This window comes from Vigna unguiculata, chromosome 11, assembly GCF_037176805.1.
Source record: "Vigna unguiculata cultivar grain cowpea cultivar isolate G323 ecotype 2 chromosome 11, ASM3717680v1, whole genome shotgun sequence".
Classification (NCBI taxonomy): domain Eukaryota; kingdom Viridiplantae; phylum Streptophyta; class Magnoliopsida; order Fabales; family Fabaceae; genus Vigna; species Vigna unguiculata.
Genome location: NC_140802.1, coordinates 47,487,147 through 47,505,905, shown reverse-complemented (window position 1 = coordinate 47,505,905; position 18,759 = coordinate 47,487,147). Strand labels below are relative to the sequence as shown.

General features: G+C 37.3%; 4 protein-coding genes across 5 annotated transcripts in view; 2 read left to right on the top strand and 2 right to left on the bottom strand.

Annotated features, from left to right (window-relative positions):
- Positions 1–1,545: 1,545 nt before the first annotated feature.
- On the bottom strand, positions 1,546–5,120 carry LOC146881961 (multiple C2 domain and transmembrane region protein 6-like). Its single transcript, XM_085668884.1, has one exon. It carries the CDS (start codon positions 4,833–4,835, stop codon positions 1,782–1,784), a length of 3,054 nt encoding a protein of 1,017 aa, XP_085525010.1. The 5' UTR covers positions 4,836–5,120; the 3' UTR covers positions 1,546–1,781.
- A 1,918-nt stretch (positions 5,121–7,038) lies between these two features.
- On the top strand, positions 7,039–8,621 carry LOC114169577 (uncharacterized). Its single transcript, XM_028054800.2, has 2 exons — positions 7,039–8,082; positions 8,169–8,621. The coding sequence occupies exons 1-2, from the start codon at positions 7,054–7,056 to the stop codon at positions 8,454–8,456; spliced, it is 1,317 nt and encodes a 438-aa protein (XP_027910601.2). The 5' UTR covers positions 7,039–7,053; the 3' UTR covers positions 8,457–8,621.
- Positions 8,622–8,836: 215 nt separating this feature from the next.
- Positions 8,837–12,151, bottom strand: LOC114169578 (transcription factor bHLH81-like). Of its 2 annotated transcripts, none has more exons than XM_028054802.2 (4): positions 11,682–12,151; positions 11,417–11,605; positions 9,363–9,431; positions 8,837–9,237 (listed from the first exon to the last, which is right to left on the bottom strand). In XM_028054802.2, exons 1-4 carry the CDS (start codon positions 11,943–11,945, stop codon positions 9,172–9,174), a joined length of 588 nt encoding a protein of 195 aa, XP_027910603.1. In that variant the 5' UTR covers positions 11,946–12,151; the 3' UTR covers positions 8,837–9,171. The 2 variants fall into 2 exon arrangements, with proteins under 2 accessions (XP_027910603.1, XP_027910604.1); XM_028054803.2 differs by having other exon boundaries at positions 8,837–9,219; positions 11,682–12,125.
- A 165-nt stretch (positions 12,152–12,316) lies between these two features.
- LOC114169575 (protein NRT1/ PTR FAMILY 5.10-like) overlaps positions 12,317–18,759 on the top strand; it is a 6,895-nt gene continuing 452 nt past the window's right edge. Inside the window, exons 1-4 of the mRNA XM_028054799.2 lie at positions 12,317–12,874; positions 12,944–13,161; positions 17,060–17,604; positions 17,716–18,759. The exon at positions 17,716–18,759 is cut by the window's right edge and continues 452 nt beyond it. Of these exons, the coding sequence (XP_027910600.1) occupies positions 12,724–12,874; positions 12,944–13,161; positions 17,060–17,604; positions 17,716–18,541 (1,740 nt within the window). The 5' untranslated portion in view covers positions 12,317–12,723 and the 3' untranslated portion in view covers positions 18,542–18,759. The remainder of the gene's footprint in view (positions 12,875–12,943; positions 13,162–17,059; positions 17,605–17,715) is intronic.

Below are 18,759 nucleotides of genomic sequence, written 5' to 3'. Positions count from 1 at the left end.
TACATTTAATGAAAACTTTTGTGTAATACAATGAGTTCTTTTATACATATTGTGGTAGTGTTAATTTGCTTAGTAAAATATCATCTTCATTACAATGAATTGTTTCTACATGTTAGTTTGTTTTTCTCACACAATAAATATTTATTGTTTGCGTTTTATCTATATAAAATATACTTTTATTTGTAACTATGGAAAAGAAAGAATTAGTTAGATGATGGCTAAGTCTAATTCTGATGTTTAATCAATAAAGATGTTAATTAGTGTTTCATTGTCTAAACTCTAAACTAATAAATTTAAATCACAAGTTCTATAAAGGTGTGTGTTTATGAAAATTAATTGCAAAATAATTTAAACTAATGAGGTTTTTAAGTTATACCGAAATGGTTAAATTTTATTAGGTTAATTAATTGAATTGAAAGTTTTTGTTAAGATTGATTTATTAGCCATTGAAAGTATGAAAGGAGACAAAATGATATTATTTGATTATAATTTTATGTATATAATTATTACTTTTTATAACTTCTCGTCTTAAAAATTACGACAGATTACGATTTTACGATTTTATTTAATCACGTCGTGCGTTTTGAATTCTGAGCTTTGAAAGTAACGAACCACCATATCGTTTAATTAAACAAGTTTATATTGATTAAAAATGTTGACGTTTGTATAATTTTCTCAAAGTTAAAACTTGAAAACATAAGAGATAATTAGTTGTTTTCTGTATAATTTTAAACTTTCGTCGAGTTTTTGTTTTATCGGGAATAATTCAAGTGTGAGTCAAAGTCTCACATTAGATAAAAAAAGATAAAGTTAAACACTAGATAAAAATAAAGACCATAACAATATTGTCTTAAGATTTTGAAATTAAAATAATATCTAAGATCTTATATGTATAAAACTAATATTCTATAACCATATAGAACCACAATCTCTCGATAACCATATTTATAAACCATAACCCATATGATAAAATATATATAACCGATCATGTTTGTTGACCAAATATATTTAAAAATTACTTTTAAATTGGGTTTCAGAATTAGTGGTATGAATAATGGGTTGCGTGTTAAGAAATGGGTTTTATGCGTACGTAAGAAGAGATGATAAGATTAAAATTGTAATATTATTTGATTGCGAGGGTTAAATTAAAAAAAAAAATGAAAGTGATTTGATGGGAAAAGAAAAGTCAGAATAGTGAACGAAGGTGAGAAAGGGAAACAAATACATTTGTACTAAAAAACAAAGAGAAGAAAGTTGAAAAGGAAAGATTGTATTTTAATACATTAATAATCATTAGACGATTTCTAGTTTCAGAGGTATTCATTAAAAAAATATTAATGGGTTTTTGCTTAGCATAAGCACGTAGAAATTAGTGTTTGGCACGTAACCACTTAGCACAGTTTACTTATTTTCAATTCGGCTCGTAGTGAAAGTTATCCCGTTTGACATGAAGTTATCCCGTTTGACATGTATATTGCTTTTAGTTCATCGAGACTAGCCATTACTTTACATGTTCAAAAGCAGCAGAAAGTTCAAATAAAGCTGTTACGGGCATGAAGAAATATTTATTTTTCGTAGCTGAAACTGAAGTTTTGGGATGTACATATACCTTCATACAATGAAAGTGTGCATTTGCTACTGAAATTGGAGGGGGACTATGCACATGTTTGCTCTACCCTCTTTAATTTACGAACGTGTAATTGTGTAGCTCTGTTTATTCATACATACATCATTATTTGTCCACAATAATTTGATAAAAGGAGAAAAAGCAAAACGTATCATCATATAAGGGTGTCTGATCTGGAAGGCAATCTCTTGAAGAAATTAATTGGTACTGAAGGCATCTTGCTCCTAAACCGAGGATGACGTAACATGTACAGGCCTACGAGAATTGCCACTACCTGGAAGGGAGTAATGTAAATGAATACGGCCCATATGAGGGAGAAGATGATGAAGATAGATGTTGCCCGCGAGTCTCTCCAATTTAGTATGGCTTGAGCTCTTTCTCCCTGAGTAGCCAGATCTCCAACCACAGTCTGTACTCTACCCGCCACACTCCGCAATCTGTCATACCTCATTCTCACAATATCTGAAGGTTTTGTGGACGGAAAAGTATCAAATTCCTCGTCCAGTTCATCTGGGTGGGCAGTTTCTGCCTGTGACAACCTGGCATCCATGTGGGGTGGTTGCCTCGGCCTGAACCGGTAATTCCAAATCCCAATTACAAACAAGTAAAGGAAAATGGTGGGCAATATGAGTTCCGGGTAGCAAACCAGTATCAAGAAGAGGACGTGAACAAGGCAGGTTGTGATTGGGTTTCTCCAGGTGCAGATGTCATCAAACCATTTGCAAACAGCTGTAACTCCTCTCAGGATCGACATTATGCGGTGAAAATTGGCTTTGCTTCTCCTTAGACTCCACATATGGTAATCCACGTCCAGCATATACTCAACTGTTTCACGCCTAAGGGGTGGCTCAGCTCTGGATAGCCGAGCTGCCACAATCTGCATGGCCTGGTGGCGGAGCCAGTCTATGTGCCTCACAGGTATGGGTTGGACATAATGCATTTTCGGAAGCAAAGGCCTGCCATACTGTGCTACCATATTCACCCAAGCAGTGCATGTGAATCTCACGGCCAAGTGAAGCTCTCCGTTCTTCTTCAGGCCATTGGGTTGGAGGACCAGCAGAGGATAAAAATGAGTGTACACCCTATCAGTTTCCAGAGTTGATAACCGGATTCTCACCTTTCCAATTCTCTGATCTTTTGCATCACTGCTCCCATTGATGTGGTGGTTGTCAAAAACCCCAATTGTGATGACAGTGCATGGATCATAAACCTCCCACGTATATTGCTCATTCCATCGAGGGGACAGAGTGTCAAGCAGAGTTCTGGTTCGAACCCATTTGTTGCCATACTTGGCCACACAGTAAGCATCGGTGGTCCTACCTTCCCTGGCCTTCTGGGGCACCAGATTGCGGGCACTCAGTATCCCGAGTTCGAGGATGCCAATGTTTTTCTTTCTCAAATGTTTGGAGGATGGCTGAAGATCGCTGCTGAAATGCGTGGACTCATCCAGCACATGGTACCCGGCCTCCAGACACATTCGTAGGTGAATCTTGCTCGAGAATTTCTCCTTCTTTTTCTCCGTTTCTTCCTCACCGACAGCACTGGGCCTGTGCAAATTGAACCAACGAGAATCAGGGAGCTTGCTGGTCTCGTGTCTGGGTGGAACACTTCTAACTGATATGATCTCCCTTCCTAATATTTCAGCACTAGGACCTACTTTGTCCTCCACAGTCACAATGATGAAATCCTCAAATGGCTCGGCAGCCACAAACATGAGCTCGTCGTTCCAAACCGGGTTGGTGCTTCTCATCTGAGAAGGACGGGTGAATCTCATCTGGTTCCCGAGCTGTACTCTAACAACAGCGTCCGGGGCTCTTCCTTTATCGGAAGGAACAAGATCCTGAGCTTCGATGACTTGAACTCTAAGATAGAAAAGCTTGGGTGAGAAATATACCTTGGAGCGGGTGTTTGCAAGGTTGGAGTGGCTGACGTTGTGAGCGTCGGAGTGCCAGGCCTCCGGGAAGGACTCGTCGGCCTGTGTTCCCATCCAAACTGCAAGCATGATTTCGCCATTGTTGTGAATTTTTTGGCCCTTCTTGTCCTCCAGTCTGTACCACTGAGGGGCCAAGGGGCTGTCTGGGGGCACCCGAAGAGGAACCTCGGTGAGATCAAACAGAACTCTCCCAACAAAATCATCTTTGCCAATGTCCTTGTCCTTCACCGTCACTTCAAGCAAATTGGATTGCAACCTCTCCTTGGAGAAGGCAAAGATTTGCTTCCAAACGGGGTTCTGATTCTTGTCCAGGTGCTTGGTGAGGCCCTTGTAGTTACCCAGCTTGACTTCCACGTAAGGGTCAAGGCTGCCCGTGATATCCATCACGGGGAGATCCCTTGCCTTTACAACATTAACGTACAAGTAATGCATCTGTTCCACCAAGTCGTAGGTGGTCGATATCTTGTCCCCTCCTCTGTACCGCAAGCGAGCCGCCAGAGGAGGACTTGTCTCCACCAGTCCATACTCGGGGTTTTGCCTTGGGATCTGCATCATCATCACATTCGGTGGTCCAGCCTTCGCGAAGTCAGCCCTCCTCACCGTTTCCGCTGCCGCCTGCGACTGTGCCTGGAACTGTGCCTTCGCTGCAGCAGCCGCAGCAGGTATAGAGTGAAAAGTCCTCACTTCCTTTTCTTTCTTTTTCATCTTCTTCTTCTTCTTCTCCTCCCCTTCACCAACCACGCTTTCCTCCTCCGCCACCATGTTGGGGTTTATTTCTTGCAAGGGAGTGTGCTGATCCTCCTCCGCCTCCGGAGGAGGAGCGCGATGCTGTTCAGAAGCAGCAGAAGGATCGCCGCCGGCGTCCTGAGGTTGAGAAGGAAGAGGATCATGCAGCGCATAACACTTGAGAGCAATATCGCCCCTGATGTTTGAAAAGAGGCCACGTTTCTCAAGTGGGTAGCGTTCCACATGGGCCTGGGACTCCGACAGAGGGATGGAAGAGCCGGAAAGTCTCACCCTTCCGAGGAAATTGTTGTGGTTCCGATCATTGCGATTGTATACAACCACTTCAATTGTCTTGTACGCAAGATCTCTCGGGTTATCGATGTGGAACAGCAGCTTCTGGTTCCAATAAGGATTGAGGTCTTTGTGCTTTGTCTCAGTAGCCTGCTGCTGCTCATCAAACTTCACCTCCACAAAGGGGTTGGCTGAGCCTTCCCCGTCTTTGGGCATGAGGTCGCTTGCATCCACAACCTCCACCACCAGCTTGTTCATGGTGCTGTGATGCTCCAATAATTCAATTATGATCTTGAGTGTGAGCGGTGATGAGGTGATGAGGTGATGAATGAGATATGCATAGGCTCTGCTGATTTGGAGTGTGAAGACAGAAAGATTTGTTAGAAAGAGAAAGAAATGGGATATGTGTTGGACATGCTATTGCAATTGCTACTGCTATTGTTGCTATTGCTATTGCTGTTTGGTGTGGTGGCCCCTTCTTTCATGTGCCTTTTCTTCGGGGGAGATATTCTACTGGCTCCCTACTTTCTATGTCCACACACAATATTAACAACATCCTAATCTTTATTTATTTAACTTTCTCCCCAAAAACATGCACACCTGCGTTTTTTTACTCACTGAGAGTTAAATAAATATTAATAATGGGTTGTCGTTGGCTTTGGATTATTAATGAAATGGGGTGAGGTTGAAGATGGAGATAAAGTTTGGGTGGATGATTTTAAAATAATAATAATGGTGGTGGGCCATAGAGAAGCTACCAAAACACTGAAGTAGTGCAATGTTTAATAAATAATTTGAAAGATGCAAAAGCAGAAATCTCCCTTTCAAAGGAGTTAAGTCTGCTTTCTCCTAAAGTTGGGCAAAACAATAATGGTGGTTTTGGTGGTGGCGGTGATGCTAAGTAGTATATACTGCTGCCTACGTTTTTTGCTTTTGCTTTCAGAGATCAAAAGAAGGTTCAAAGTGGGGAGGTTTGGTTTTGGCATATGCATATGCAAATAAATGCAAACGCATGGTCCCAAACTAACTTTTCTCTTTTCCACTTCCAAACGTGCATGTCAATTTCTCATTCTCCTCTTTTTCCCTTTTTCACTTCATTTCATTTTATTTATTTGTTGTTTTTCATCCCTGTAAATGTTTTTTTACAACTCATCTCTCTCGTTAAACCTTTTCTGCTTCTGCTTCCTTATATTCTTAATATTATATTTTGTTAATATTTTGTTCAACACGTGAACAATTAACCATTATCATATTGTATTCCAATACGTAAGCGGTTAACTATTATCATACCGTACATAGAATAAAAGTAGTGTCAGCATTGTCGAAAAAATGATTTTAATCATAAAAATGAATTTTTAATTAATCATAATCCATTCTTTCTATTACACTTAATTTATATTCGGCACATAGATCTCCTTTTCAGTGGAAGATAACAAACGTTTTGAAAATAAAGTGATAATTCTGCAATCAGAGATAGTAAAGGACTAATATAGAGTAAGGGGAGAAAAGTCATTATGAATCGATGATAGTGTATACAAGTTCAAGTACAGTAGATAAGTAATAGATGATTCTATCTTTTACACCTCCTTGTCGAACTGCTACTACACAACAATTTCTTTGAAATTTCTCTGTTTTAGATTCTTCCATACTTCCAACTTCAAATTCCTTTATCAAATTTACCCATTGCATTTCTCCAATCCTTTCATGTTTTTCCTTCAAAGGTAAATCCAGATTTCGACTTGAGTGTCATGACTTCACTCTTAACTTCTTTATTTTTCTAACTAAATTATTAATTAAATTTAAAAAAGAATGTTTAATATGATATTATTAGAGAAACAGATAATACTTTTATTAACAAATCAACATTTTTATTAAGTATTTCTTATTAAGTGAAGACTGAGATTTATGTTGTTTTAAGATGTGTATGTAATGATTAAGCGAATCTAAAATGGCGGTGTGTAATAGCTAAGATGTGTTTAAAGGTCAAATTCAAAAAGAGAAGCAGTAAAAACATTTATGATATCAATCTCCTTTCTTTCTCTTCCATTTGCTGTATTGCGTGATTAAAATGTTGTCTTCATAAGATAAGTCCAGAGGCACATAGCTTTGGAAACAGTCAAATATCACCGACACCGAAGAAAAAGTACTATCACAACTATTAAAGTCCCTCTCATTCCTTATATTCTCAAATGTACATGCAGTTTAAAATTAGTGTATCAGTGTCGCTGTAAAAGTTAGTTTATAATTATCCGTTGCACGGATCGAAGTGCCGGTGAAGTGTTTGATAAATATCCGATGAGAATGGAATGGAATGGAGTAGAAAAGAGAAGGTTGTAGAGAGGTGGTGGAAGCAAACAGGGTCCTTATATGGCGACACGAAGGAGGGGTAGGTGGACAAGTGGCAAAAGCGTATGACAGGTGGCGGCACCTGATTCTGTTTCAGCATGCAACGTGGCTTTAACCCCCACCGAGTCCAATGCCACTTAAAACGGAACAACCAATCCCAAAACACACCAACCAACAACTTCCGACAACAATAATGTTGAATGTTTTCGCGGTGAGTCTGGTCATCACTTCACTGGCCGCATCGGCGGTACTGTCTCCCGCTCCAGGGCCGCAGCAGAAGCAAGGAGCCAGCACCATTGTCAGAGAAGGCCACAGAGTTGTGGTGGTTGAATACGACCAAGATGGCCATCACAACACCAAAATCTCAATCTCCCCAGAGCAACCCACACATAACCATCACGTTCTAGACAACGCCAAAGACAGGATCAGAGAGGCTGCCTCCGTTCTCCCTAACGTCGGTCAGGGCATTTCACAACCGGAAGATGGGGCTTTTCTGCATGCCCCTAAGGAGCTCATTTGCGATGCCTACGGAAAATGCAAGCACAGAATCGCGGATGCCATGGAGAAGACCAAGGATAAGGCTCAAGAGGCCCTCCAGAAGAAGAAGGAGAAGGTTGCGGCGAACAAGGAGGCGGCGCGGCGAGTGGGTGATAGTGTTGCCGATGCACTTGGAAAAACAAAGGAAAGCGTGCATGATAAAGCCCGTGATGTGCAGGAATACGCGGAGGACACTGTAGAAGCAGCGAAGGAGCATGTGGCTCATAACGTAACAGAGGCCAGGGATTCTTTGCGCCGCCTCAAAGATGCATTAAAAAACAGTTTTGGATCGTTGGAGAGCCTGAATTCGGTGATGGGGGTGGCCAACTTGCTGGGGTTTGCCACTGCTTATGGGATGTGTGTGTGGGTTACGTTTATCTCCAGCTACGTGCAGTCGAGGGCCATGGCGAGGCACCAGTTCGCAGTGGTGCAGAGTAAAATCTACCCTGTTTATTTCAGGGCCATGGCTTATAGCGTTGGGGTGGCTCTGTTTGGACATGTTTTCGGTAATACAAACACTCTGCTCTCCAACAAGTCTCATGCATTGCAAGCATATAACCTTCTCGCCTCTCTGGCCACTCTTTTCTTCAATTCTCTTTACTTGGAGCCTCGGGCCACCAAGGTACGCGTCACATTTCTTCTCCATTCTCTTATCTTCACATCCTTCAAAGTTTTGATTAAATTTTTTGTTTTCTCCTCATCGTTCAGCTGATGTTCGAAAGGATAAAAATAGAAAAGGAGGAAGGAAGAGGCAGAGATGATGTGATTAGAGATGGTGTGATTGGTGAGCGTGGCAGAACAGAGCATCCACGCACAGGTGATCCTAAAGGGCCTTCCAGCAGCGCAGAACACGATGCAGTGAGATCAAGAATAATCAAGCTCAACGACAAGCTCAAGAAACTGAATTCCTATTCCTCTCTCCTAAACATCCTCAATCTCATGTCTCTCACATGGCATCTAGTTTATTTGGCTCAACGCCTTCACACCCCTTGCTAAGCCATGCAAATTACCTTTTGTAGTAATCCTTGTTTTCTGTCTTGTTTTCTTTTTATCATGTGTTCATATTTGCAAATACTCCCGTCTCTATGTTTCAGGTTTATCAATACACTGTTTAGGGTTTAACACTCCTTGCAATGAAGTATGTTTAATTTGTGTCGACAAGCATGTGCATAATATCGTCTATAGTTACAGAAAAATGATTATCTCCATTAAGGCGTTATTTCCTTCTTTTAAGTCAAAATTAGCTATAATTACGTGAATGTAATTATTGACTCATTGGACAGTTAAATAATATATTTTTTACAATATAAGAAACATTTACACTGCCAACTGATTAAATTCCTGACCGACATAATTCTTTAGATAGAGACAAAATCTTTCAAGAGTGGATCATTATTTAACTGACAGTGCATCTTAACTACATCAGACAGTATTCTTCGTAGACAAATAGCCAAGGATTCACAAGCTTGTCGGACAGTTTCTACTTTTTAGATATACAACCTATGCCGCCCCCAACATGTCTGTATGCATCTTTTAATTTATCCAGCGATATTAAAAAAATATAATTAGCATCCCTTTATGGCATCCAGAGAGTTTAAAAAATATATAATTAGCAACCGGAGTGTCTGCAGTGTCTGCTTGATCACCAAAAAATCTGATAATTCATAAAATAAATCTTCAGCGGCCAACCACTGCATGTACTTTCAGCATTTTATTCTTGAACCATACATCTGCATCTCCGTTGGTGCTCTGTCAGTTCCTGCAGTGTTTCAAGAGTCTCAGTTCATGAAAGTTAGTCAAAACCTCAAGGGCTATGAGAGATTATCATCAACATACTGTGTGAGAAAACTCCAGAGCGAAATTAAAGTTACAAGCGTATAGCAGCCACTCAAAGAAGAGTACCTCAATTTGTTTTTGTAGAAACTTGACATAAGCTACCGCCTCATCCAACATATCTGCAGTGTTTGTTTGCTACAAGAGCAAAAGCAGCGCCACATTAAACACAGCTACGAACTCATTTACCACCCAAAGAATCATTAAAATGAAAGTAAACTCGAACTCCAATATTTACATTTAACATAATATAAATGGAGCTTTCCGAACATGTTTGAATACATATTCTTGTCAAGGATTGTTAAGTATCAGTTGTGCTACTTTTTGAACTATCCAATGGAAGAACGGTTGAGTTGAAAAAGATAAATAAATAATGAAAGAAAAACAACTAAACCAAGTACAAAAATATCTTCTTTTTTTTTTTTGCAAGAATTAAGGTCGTGCTAGAAAGAGAGCGATAACGTGGGGTAGAATGAGTACGTCAAAGAACCAGAGAGAAAAGAGCATCAAGAAAATAAATCAAATAGCTTAAGAGAGCAGCCTAATCACTTTACAGAATAATAAAAAAAATCCTGTCAACCTTTGGCTTTTAACCAATGATGTTACCAGGAACAGGAATCCATCCAGCAAGAGAATAACAGCTGGAAATGATGTGAAGAAATTCCGGTATTATGCCCCAGACGAGGGCCCCAATAGTTAGCAAAATCAGCAGTGCTCCTTAAAGCTTACTTGTTATTTCCTCCCGAAACCTCTATATAATAGTGTGTAGAGTGAATAGGTCCTAAGGTAGCAGGCCAACCCTAAAGCTCCCACAGAAAGTGTGCAGTGCTTACTCCAAATAGCCATGCTAATTGACAATAATACCGGAAAAAACATTACATCAGGGGACCAGGTAATATGCTGTTTTCATGACCATAACATATCCTTAGTTTTGAATCCCATCGAGTGCTCTAGTCCAAACACGGACCTTAACCTTAGAAGAAGACTTCACTCTCAAAAAACTGATGGAGAAAACCAAATGCAGGAGTGAAGTATTATGAACCAGACACTGCAGAATTTATATTGAGGTATATGAACTAGATTATTCCAAGAGCCAGTTATTTTATTAGTTTCTGGGATAAAAGAAACGAATGAAATAAGGCTATCACATTGACGAACTTTGAATCCGCTCTATCATTACGCTTTCTGCGAAAATCGAAGTTTTCTAATAGACTTAACTAAGAAAAAGCCAACCATGGAAGGGAAGAGAGATACGGAGCACAATGAAGTAGAAAGACACCAAAATCAAGGGAGATATACGATAGAGAAGACTCTTATTGATAGGTTCTCACTAAAACAAAACAAGAGACACTATATCTGTATACGAGGGCTGAATGAGGATGAACTTAACTGTTCAGGAGTTACTTAACTGACTCCAAGTGTCTAGAAGAACTTGGGAGAACTAACGAGAAATGCATAGCAGAAGCTAACATCTGAGAATTGAGGCCAAGTTGGTTTAACTAAAGAATATATATGCAACAAAATTCTGGCATTCATCCAATTATTGGTTTATTCACAATGAATAACATCTAATATCAATTCCAAAAACTACATTAATTTTGAGGGTTTTGTTATTGAGTACCCAGGGCCCCGATAAGGAGCACTTAATAAACTCTGTTAGATACTTAACTAGTATGAAATGGTCTGAGTTATTGAAACAATAATTAGGTCCCTTTTCATAATAGTTTTTTACTTTCGATCCCTTAACTGGTTACTCAGAAAAAAATGCTTAGCGAATTCCTAATCTTAAATAAAAAGGAAAATAGTGGCTAAGCGGATATGGTGCTTTTGTTCAGAGTTCAGATACTATTACTGCATAACAGAAATTCAGAGTAGGTTTGGTTAAGATCACAATCCAGTGATCATTACAGATCATGCTAGTCCCTTGTAGTCTACTTCTGACATGCTTGGTTTACACAAACAACTGGTTTCTTTTAATTTGGATTCCAGCAGTCATATATATCACTATTTTGGAGAATGCTTGGGTTTTTTTCCTATAAGGTGTGCGAATGGTGAAATAGATGCAGCAGATAAGGGGTTTAAAAATGAAATAACGTTATAAGATAAGACGACGGAAGTAGAACCTTATCCATGTTTGGAACAAGTTCTTGAAGCTTTCTGATGCGGTCACTGATACGAGTCCTGCGAACCCTTTCGGCGATACTCCTGGGATGCGTAGCACAGCCGCGCTTTGCCCGAACTCTACAGGGTACCGAGTCCTCAAACGTGAACATGGTGTCCATTTTGATGTCAGATGCAGAAGCATAAAGTTCCTGAGCACACACATGCATTATTAAGAGGAGCTGATAAGGCACAGAAGGAATAATAGAAGGGAGAAGGTGAAAGCACCTTGGTTGCGATAGAATTGGGGATGGACATGGGCACGGGCATGGGGGTGGGAGGGTAATCCTGTGTGTCATAGCGTTGGGAAGGAGAGGGAGCTGCGATTGTAGAAAGCAACTGGGTAAAGCTCAAGGGCTCTTCTTCAGCTTCTTGGCTTTCTTCTTCTTCTACTTCTTCTTCTTCGTCCTCCTCTTTCAAAAGAACTGATTCTAACCAGGAGGCCGGAGTTGAGCGGAAGCTGGAGAGTCTGGCGGCGGATTTGGGTTGCATGGCCCTCTCCTCTGCAGGTTTACCTTGATCCTCGGCGGTTGATTGTTATAGAGGATAGAGTGATTGTGTTGTGTGCTCTGTGGTGGAGCAGAGCATAGCAGAACACAGCCTCTGTTCTCTCCAAGTGGACTAGTGGACTAGTGGATTGGACCTCACCTTCCATCTCTCTCCTCCAATCCACTTCACCCGCAAACTTCTGCACTGCCAGGGACCCACCCTTCACCTTCACCTTCACTTTCATCCTCTCTCACAGGTGAAATTCAATTTTAACCCTAGGAAATATTTGAAATGTGAAAATAATACTAATTTTCCACTTCATTGGTTCAGGTTTGTTCTCAAACAGATAGATGTGTGTGTTTCTTCAGTTGCCGTACCAAACAAAAGTTGAACTTGCCCTTTGCCCAAATAATCTCTTGCGTGCACAACCGAATTCACCAAACTAGACGGAGTCAAACAAAGCTACAGTGTGTGAATACAGTTTATCACATCAGAGACAGTGTTTCTATTTTTATTTTTTAATCAATTATGGAGAGTGAAAGAGAAAAATGTCATTTTTAATCAATTATTTGTCTTCCAAGATCAGATATAACATTTTTTTTTGTCATTTTATTATTGTAATGATTAGGTATTTTAGACTAAAATGAATTAGATTATTTTTATTTAGAAATGAATTGAGTGTGATAAATGGAAGGACTTATTATGTGGAAGCGGTGAGTGGTATTTATTAGGAAGAGGGGAGAAGAAAAGGGTGAGAAAGTAAGGTTAAGAGATCAGAAGGATGGGGAATGGGTCGGAAGAAGTGGTGGTAGTAGAAGAGGAGGAGGAGGAGGAGCATAGGGATGATGTGGTGGATGGTGCGGTTGACTACAGAGGTGGATGCGCCGTGAGATCCAAATCTGGGTCGTGGAGATCCGCTTGGTTTATCATAGGTAAGGCAAGGCAGTGATTAATTAAAGTTGAATTAAGAAAGCGTGTAACATGTGTGAAAATGGAATCAGGCGTGGAAGTGGCGGAGAGGATTGCGTATTACGGGATTCAGGGGAACTTGATATCGTATCTCACAGGGCCTCTCCATCAGAGCACCGCCACCGCCGCAGAGAACGTCAACGTGTGGTCGGGAACCTCTTCCTTGCTTCCACTCGCCGGCGCTTTCCTTGCAGATTCTCGTCTCGGCCGCTACCGCACCATCATCCTCGCTTCCCTCGTCTACATCCTGGTCAATCACTCACTCACTCACTCACTTACTCCTCTTCATTTTTTTTACTTTTTTTATTTATCTTACACCATTTTAACCATAAGATGTGTTCAAACAAATTAGGTTAAATTATTCTCTTAGTCCCCATTTTCGTTAGTAAAATTTGAATTTGATCCCTCAATTATTTTTTATCTGGTCTCTATTTTGGGAAATTTGATCCAATCAAGTCTTTTCCGTAGGGGTGAAGTAACGGTGTTAAATGAGGTGCCACGTGTCAGCTTCTGGATTTTTTGAATTTTTTTTTTTATTTTTTTATTTTTTGAACTTTTTTTTTATTTTTTATTAATTTTTTAAAAATTTTTAAAAAAATTAAAATTTGCCACGTGTCAAGTGGACATAGTACCACGTGGCAGTGACAGTGCCACGTGTCACTGTTTGGGAGTTGTCATTTTCTCATTCTCAATTTGGTCCCTCTATTTTATTTTTTGTCTCAATTTAGTCCCAATTTTTGCAAAAATTATGCAATTTCGTCCCCCTCCAAATTGAAACCAAAATTAATTTCTATATAAATAAACACAAATATTTCTATCGAAATTGATATTTCAAGTAAATATTTTTAACAAGATTAAGTTTATTTTAATTTATATTTTACGTTAAACTTTATTTAAAATTGTTTTAAAGTTGTTAATAGAAAATAATGTTAATAAAAAAATTCATAAATTATATTGATATTTTATTACATTGTACTTTAATATTGTTTTTTATTTGAATTTATATTTTAAATAATTGCATATTTTTAAAATGTGTAAAATTCAATAATTTCTATACAAATATTTTAGTTAGTATAAAAATAACAATTATATGATTTAAGAAAAATTAATTAGTTTATGTAACAATAAAAAATAAATAAATTTAAAATTTGAAAACAATTTTAAGTAAAATTTAATGTGAAATAAATTTAAAGAAACTTGGTTTTATTGAAAATATATATTAAAAATATTAATTTGAATAAAAAAATCATTTAATAAAATATTTGTATAACATTTTATAATTTTTGTTTCAATTTGGAGGGGACGAAATTGCATAATTTTTACAAAAATTGGAACTAAATTGAGACAAAAAATAAAATAGAGGGACCAAATTGAGAATGAGAAAATGACACCTCCCAAATAGTGACACGTGGCATTGTCACTGCCACGTGTCACTACCACATGGCACGATGTCAGTTTGACACGTGGCAAAATTTTAATTTTTTTAAAAATTTTAAAAAAATTAATAAAAAATAAAAAAATAATAAAAATAAAAATAAAAAAATCCAAAAAATCCAGAAGCTGACACGTGGCATCCCATTTAACACCGTTACTTCATCACTAACGGAAAGGACTTGATTGGGTCAAATTTTTCAAAATAGGGACCAAATTGAGATAAAAATTAATTAAGGGACCAAATTCAAATTTTGCTACGAAAATGAGAACTAAAAGTATAATTTAATCAACAAATTATAACAAAACCACCCACTAAGCCCTATTACTTTTCTACCTTTCAATTCGCTATTTTGTCCTAATTCAGCATTTCGTCTTTCATACTCATACAACACATGCTACACCTCACAGCCACCACTTTCATCCTAATGATTCATCGCAAGATATTTTGTTTTATTTTATTTAAATCTTTCATCCTAATGATTCATCGCAAGATATTTTGTTTTATTTTATTTAAATCATTGCTGACTGGGCTCAGAGCTCATCTGTCAGTCAGCCCAAATCACTCTAATTAGGCCCAAATAACATCATAGTGCTATTTTATATTTGAATCTCATTCTATTTAAAGTTAAGGTCATGTTTAATAAATTTCAAGAATTTATGTTCATTACTAAATTTAACAATTAAAATAAAAAAAAGTGAATATCTAAATTAATACAATAATAAGTTAATTAGTTTTATTGTAACCATGTAATAAATAAATCATTAAAATAATGAGACGTGATCTAAATTCATTTTTCCCTCAAGGACTAAGTACATGGGAAACCTAACATAACATAAATAGGTAAAGAAAATCCTTTTAATCCTTAAAAGTTATATTAGTTTATCATTAAAATATAAGTGAAAGTAATGAAATGATTGTAATGTATTTATTATTGACCTTAATATGTTAGGTGTACCACGACCGGAACTTTACTATCTCCAGCATACTGTTCTATGCTATCAATTCCAAATGTTACTCACATTCAAACAGTCAACTTTTTCTTATGTGTCAGGACTATATAACAGGTTTTATTAATTGTAATAATTGCAAGTATTAGTTAGTGAATCTAATTAAAGTTTTTAATTATCATAAAAATAAATATGTATATTTTTTAAAATACTTTTTATTTTTATTACATTCTTTATACTGTTATTTGATTTTGAATTTCAAGATAACATTTAACTTGACTGTTTAGTCTTAAAAACTTCTTCAAAATTAAAGTTAAAAAATTCAAAATTAAAGTTAAGAAATTGAAAATATAGTTGAAATTACAAATAGTTAAAAATTACACTTGTGTCTTGAAGAATTTATAAAGTTTCCCGCACTCTAATTTTTTTTTTTATCTTTTATTTAATTGGATTTAGTATAACTATAACTTTTTTTTTTACACGAACATGTTAAACATATTTTTAGTTTTATCTTCCCTTTCAATAATAATAATAATAATAATAATAATTTACACTTTTATATTTCTCTTACATTTTTTAGAGACTGTGTTAAACTAGTTTCAGTTAACAGATTCATATTTACAAAGTAATGCTAATGCATTTAATTTATTCATTTGATTATTAAAAAGTGTAATACATTTCAAAAAGTTAAAAATCGTATAATCTTTAATATTACGAAAATGTCATTTTTGTACTTTGGTTTTTGACTTAAAACAAATAAAACAAGTTCATGAGTTACTATAAAATTGCTATTGCAATTAAAGTATAAACTTCTTGTTGCTTAACTGTGTATTGAGGTAGCAACTTTGTTTTTTTTTGGACTACAATTACAAACATAGTTGAAGTTAAAATCTGGTGCAAACAAGCTAAGCCTTTCATCATTTATAAGTATGCCAGTAGGTTCTACAAATTGAAAATAATATTGAAGAGATCTAGCTTAACTCGTTAAATATGGTCTGTAAATTGTTGTTACCCTGACCTGTGTTCTACTGAGAAAAAAAGATTTAGCATGTAATGTTAAATCTATATAAAATTTATGCAACTTAAATACGTTTTAACACAAGGAATGCTTTCAAACCAGTAAGCTGGATAAAACCTGCATATTTGAATATTCTTAAATGTGGTTTTAATATTCTCTTAAATAGATTTGAGAGTGTAACATGGTCTGCAGAACAGATCTAACCCAGTCCCTCAATAGAGGCCCATCTCATAAATTAATAATGATATGTTTTGGTAGATTTAAATTCATTGGTGTTTTGGTGACAAGACCAGAAAAGAAAAAAACAAAACTGTGCAATACCATGTTATTACCATCTAATTGTTTGGACTGGGGTAGCTTCTACTTCCCTTCTATGTTTGAACAGGAACTTCAATTTTAGGATTTTCTTAGTTGAAGGAGCCAAATCATTGAAATTTATTTCTCCCATGAACGACTTAATTAGAGAAAAGATTATGCATTCTTTATCATCTATGCATTCTGTATAATTTATTTTAAATAATAGGTTATAGTTTGATATGATGATTTCATTATAATGACTTCTATGTTTCTGTTTTTCTCAGCGAGCTTGAATTAGTAGTCAATGGAAAATTAAGTAAAAGTTTGATACGATGATTTAATTTGACACAATTAGATTTTGTGAACGAAAAAAAAGAGAGGGGATTTTCATTGTGAAACCTGTGTTCTTACATTGTCTTTATGTTAATCCATGGCTTTATATGAATTACAGGGTCTAGGACTGTTAACACTATCAGCTTTGCTTCCTTCTCTCTCCAACTCTGAGTGTGAAGTCGACAATGAATTAAAATCATGCTCTCCTCCTCGCTGGCAAGTAATTTTGTTTTTCATCTCCCTTTATCTGGTGGCCTTTGGGCTAGGTGGACACAAGCCATGTGTTCAGGCTTTTGGAGCAGATCAATTCGATGAACAACATCCAAAGGAGCACAAAGATAGAAGCTCGTTCTTTAATTGGTGGTATTTCACTATGTGTGCTGGATGCTTGGCAACTATTTCGATCTTGAACTATATTCAAGACAACCTTAGTTGGGTTCTTGGATTTGGAATTCCTTGCATTGTCATGATTGTAGCATTATTTGTTTTCTTGTTAGGAACAATGACATACAGGTTTACCATTCAGCAGCGAGACAAAAGGGCCTTTCGCAGAATTGGCAGTGTATTTGTCGCTGCTATGAGAAATCGGCGAACCACTTCAAGCACAGCTGTCAAAGCAGAACGTGATGGAATACTTCCTCATCAAAGTTCTGAACAGTTCGAGTGAGAATCACAATGCTAGTTTCTGTTTGTTTCTTTGGCATTCTTAATCCCATTTGAGTTTTGTTTTTACGCTCTGTGCAAGTTCCTTTACAGTGTTTTGCACATTGACAGGTTCCTTAACAAAGCGTTGTTAGAGTTAAAGGATGAGGGTTCCATAGAAGAGGGGAGTTGTAGCCCAAGTGAAGTGGAAGAAGCTAAAGCAGTACTAAGGCTGGTTCCCATTTGGGCTACAACTCTGGTTTATGCCATAGTCTTTGCTCAAGTTCCAACGTTCTTTACTAAGCAAGGGGTTACTTTGGAGAGAACACTATTACCCGGCTTTGATATACCTCCTGCTTCTCTTCAAACATTTACGACTACGGCCATTGTTCTCTTCAGTCCCATCTATGACCGCTTATTTGTGCCAGCGGCGAGAGCTATCACTGGCAAACCCTCAGGCATCACAATGCTGCAAAGAATTGGGACTGGCATTTTTATATCAGTATTCACTGTAGTATTTGCAGCCCTTGTTGAGACCAAGAGATTGAAAACAGCTCAAGAGTCTGGTGTTGTTGATGAACCTAACGCAACTGTTCCGATGAGTATATGGTGGTTAATTCCTCAATATATGCTGTTCGGAATCTCTGAAGTTTTTACCATGGTTGGTCTGCAGGAGTTTTTCTATGACCAGGTCCCAAATGAACTAAGAAGCGTGGGTCTTGCTCTGTACTTGAGCATATTTGGTGTTGGGAGCTTTATAAGCGGCTTTCTGATTTCCGTGATAGAGAATGTGACAGGTAAAGACGGAGATGACAGTTGGTTTGCTAATAATCTGAACAAGGCGCATCTTGATTACTTTTACTGGCTACTTGCTGCTCTCAGTGTTATGGGATTGGCCCTCTTCACTTGCTTTTCAAAATCTTACATTTACAATAACAAAGGTATCAGGCCACAATAGTCAATTCTTCTATCATGTTCAGTCCTTCTTTCTCATCACTATATGGGGTGAAAATTATATTTTGATTGTGCATATAAACCCCTTGTTGATTGAACCTGTTGCTGTATTTGGACTTCTAAATTGGACAATCAACTTCAAAATATACAGGACTTGTTTTTAAAACTTTTACATTTGGTCCTTGAACCGACCTGATCAACAGTGAATTAAGAGTAATGACT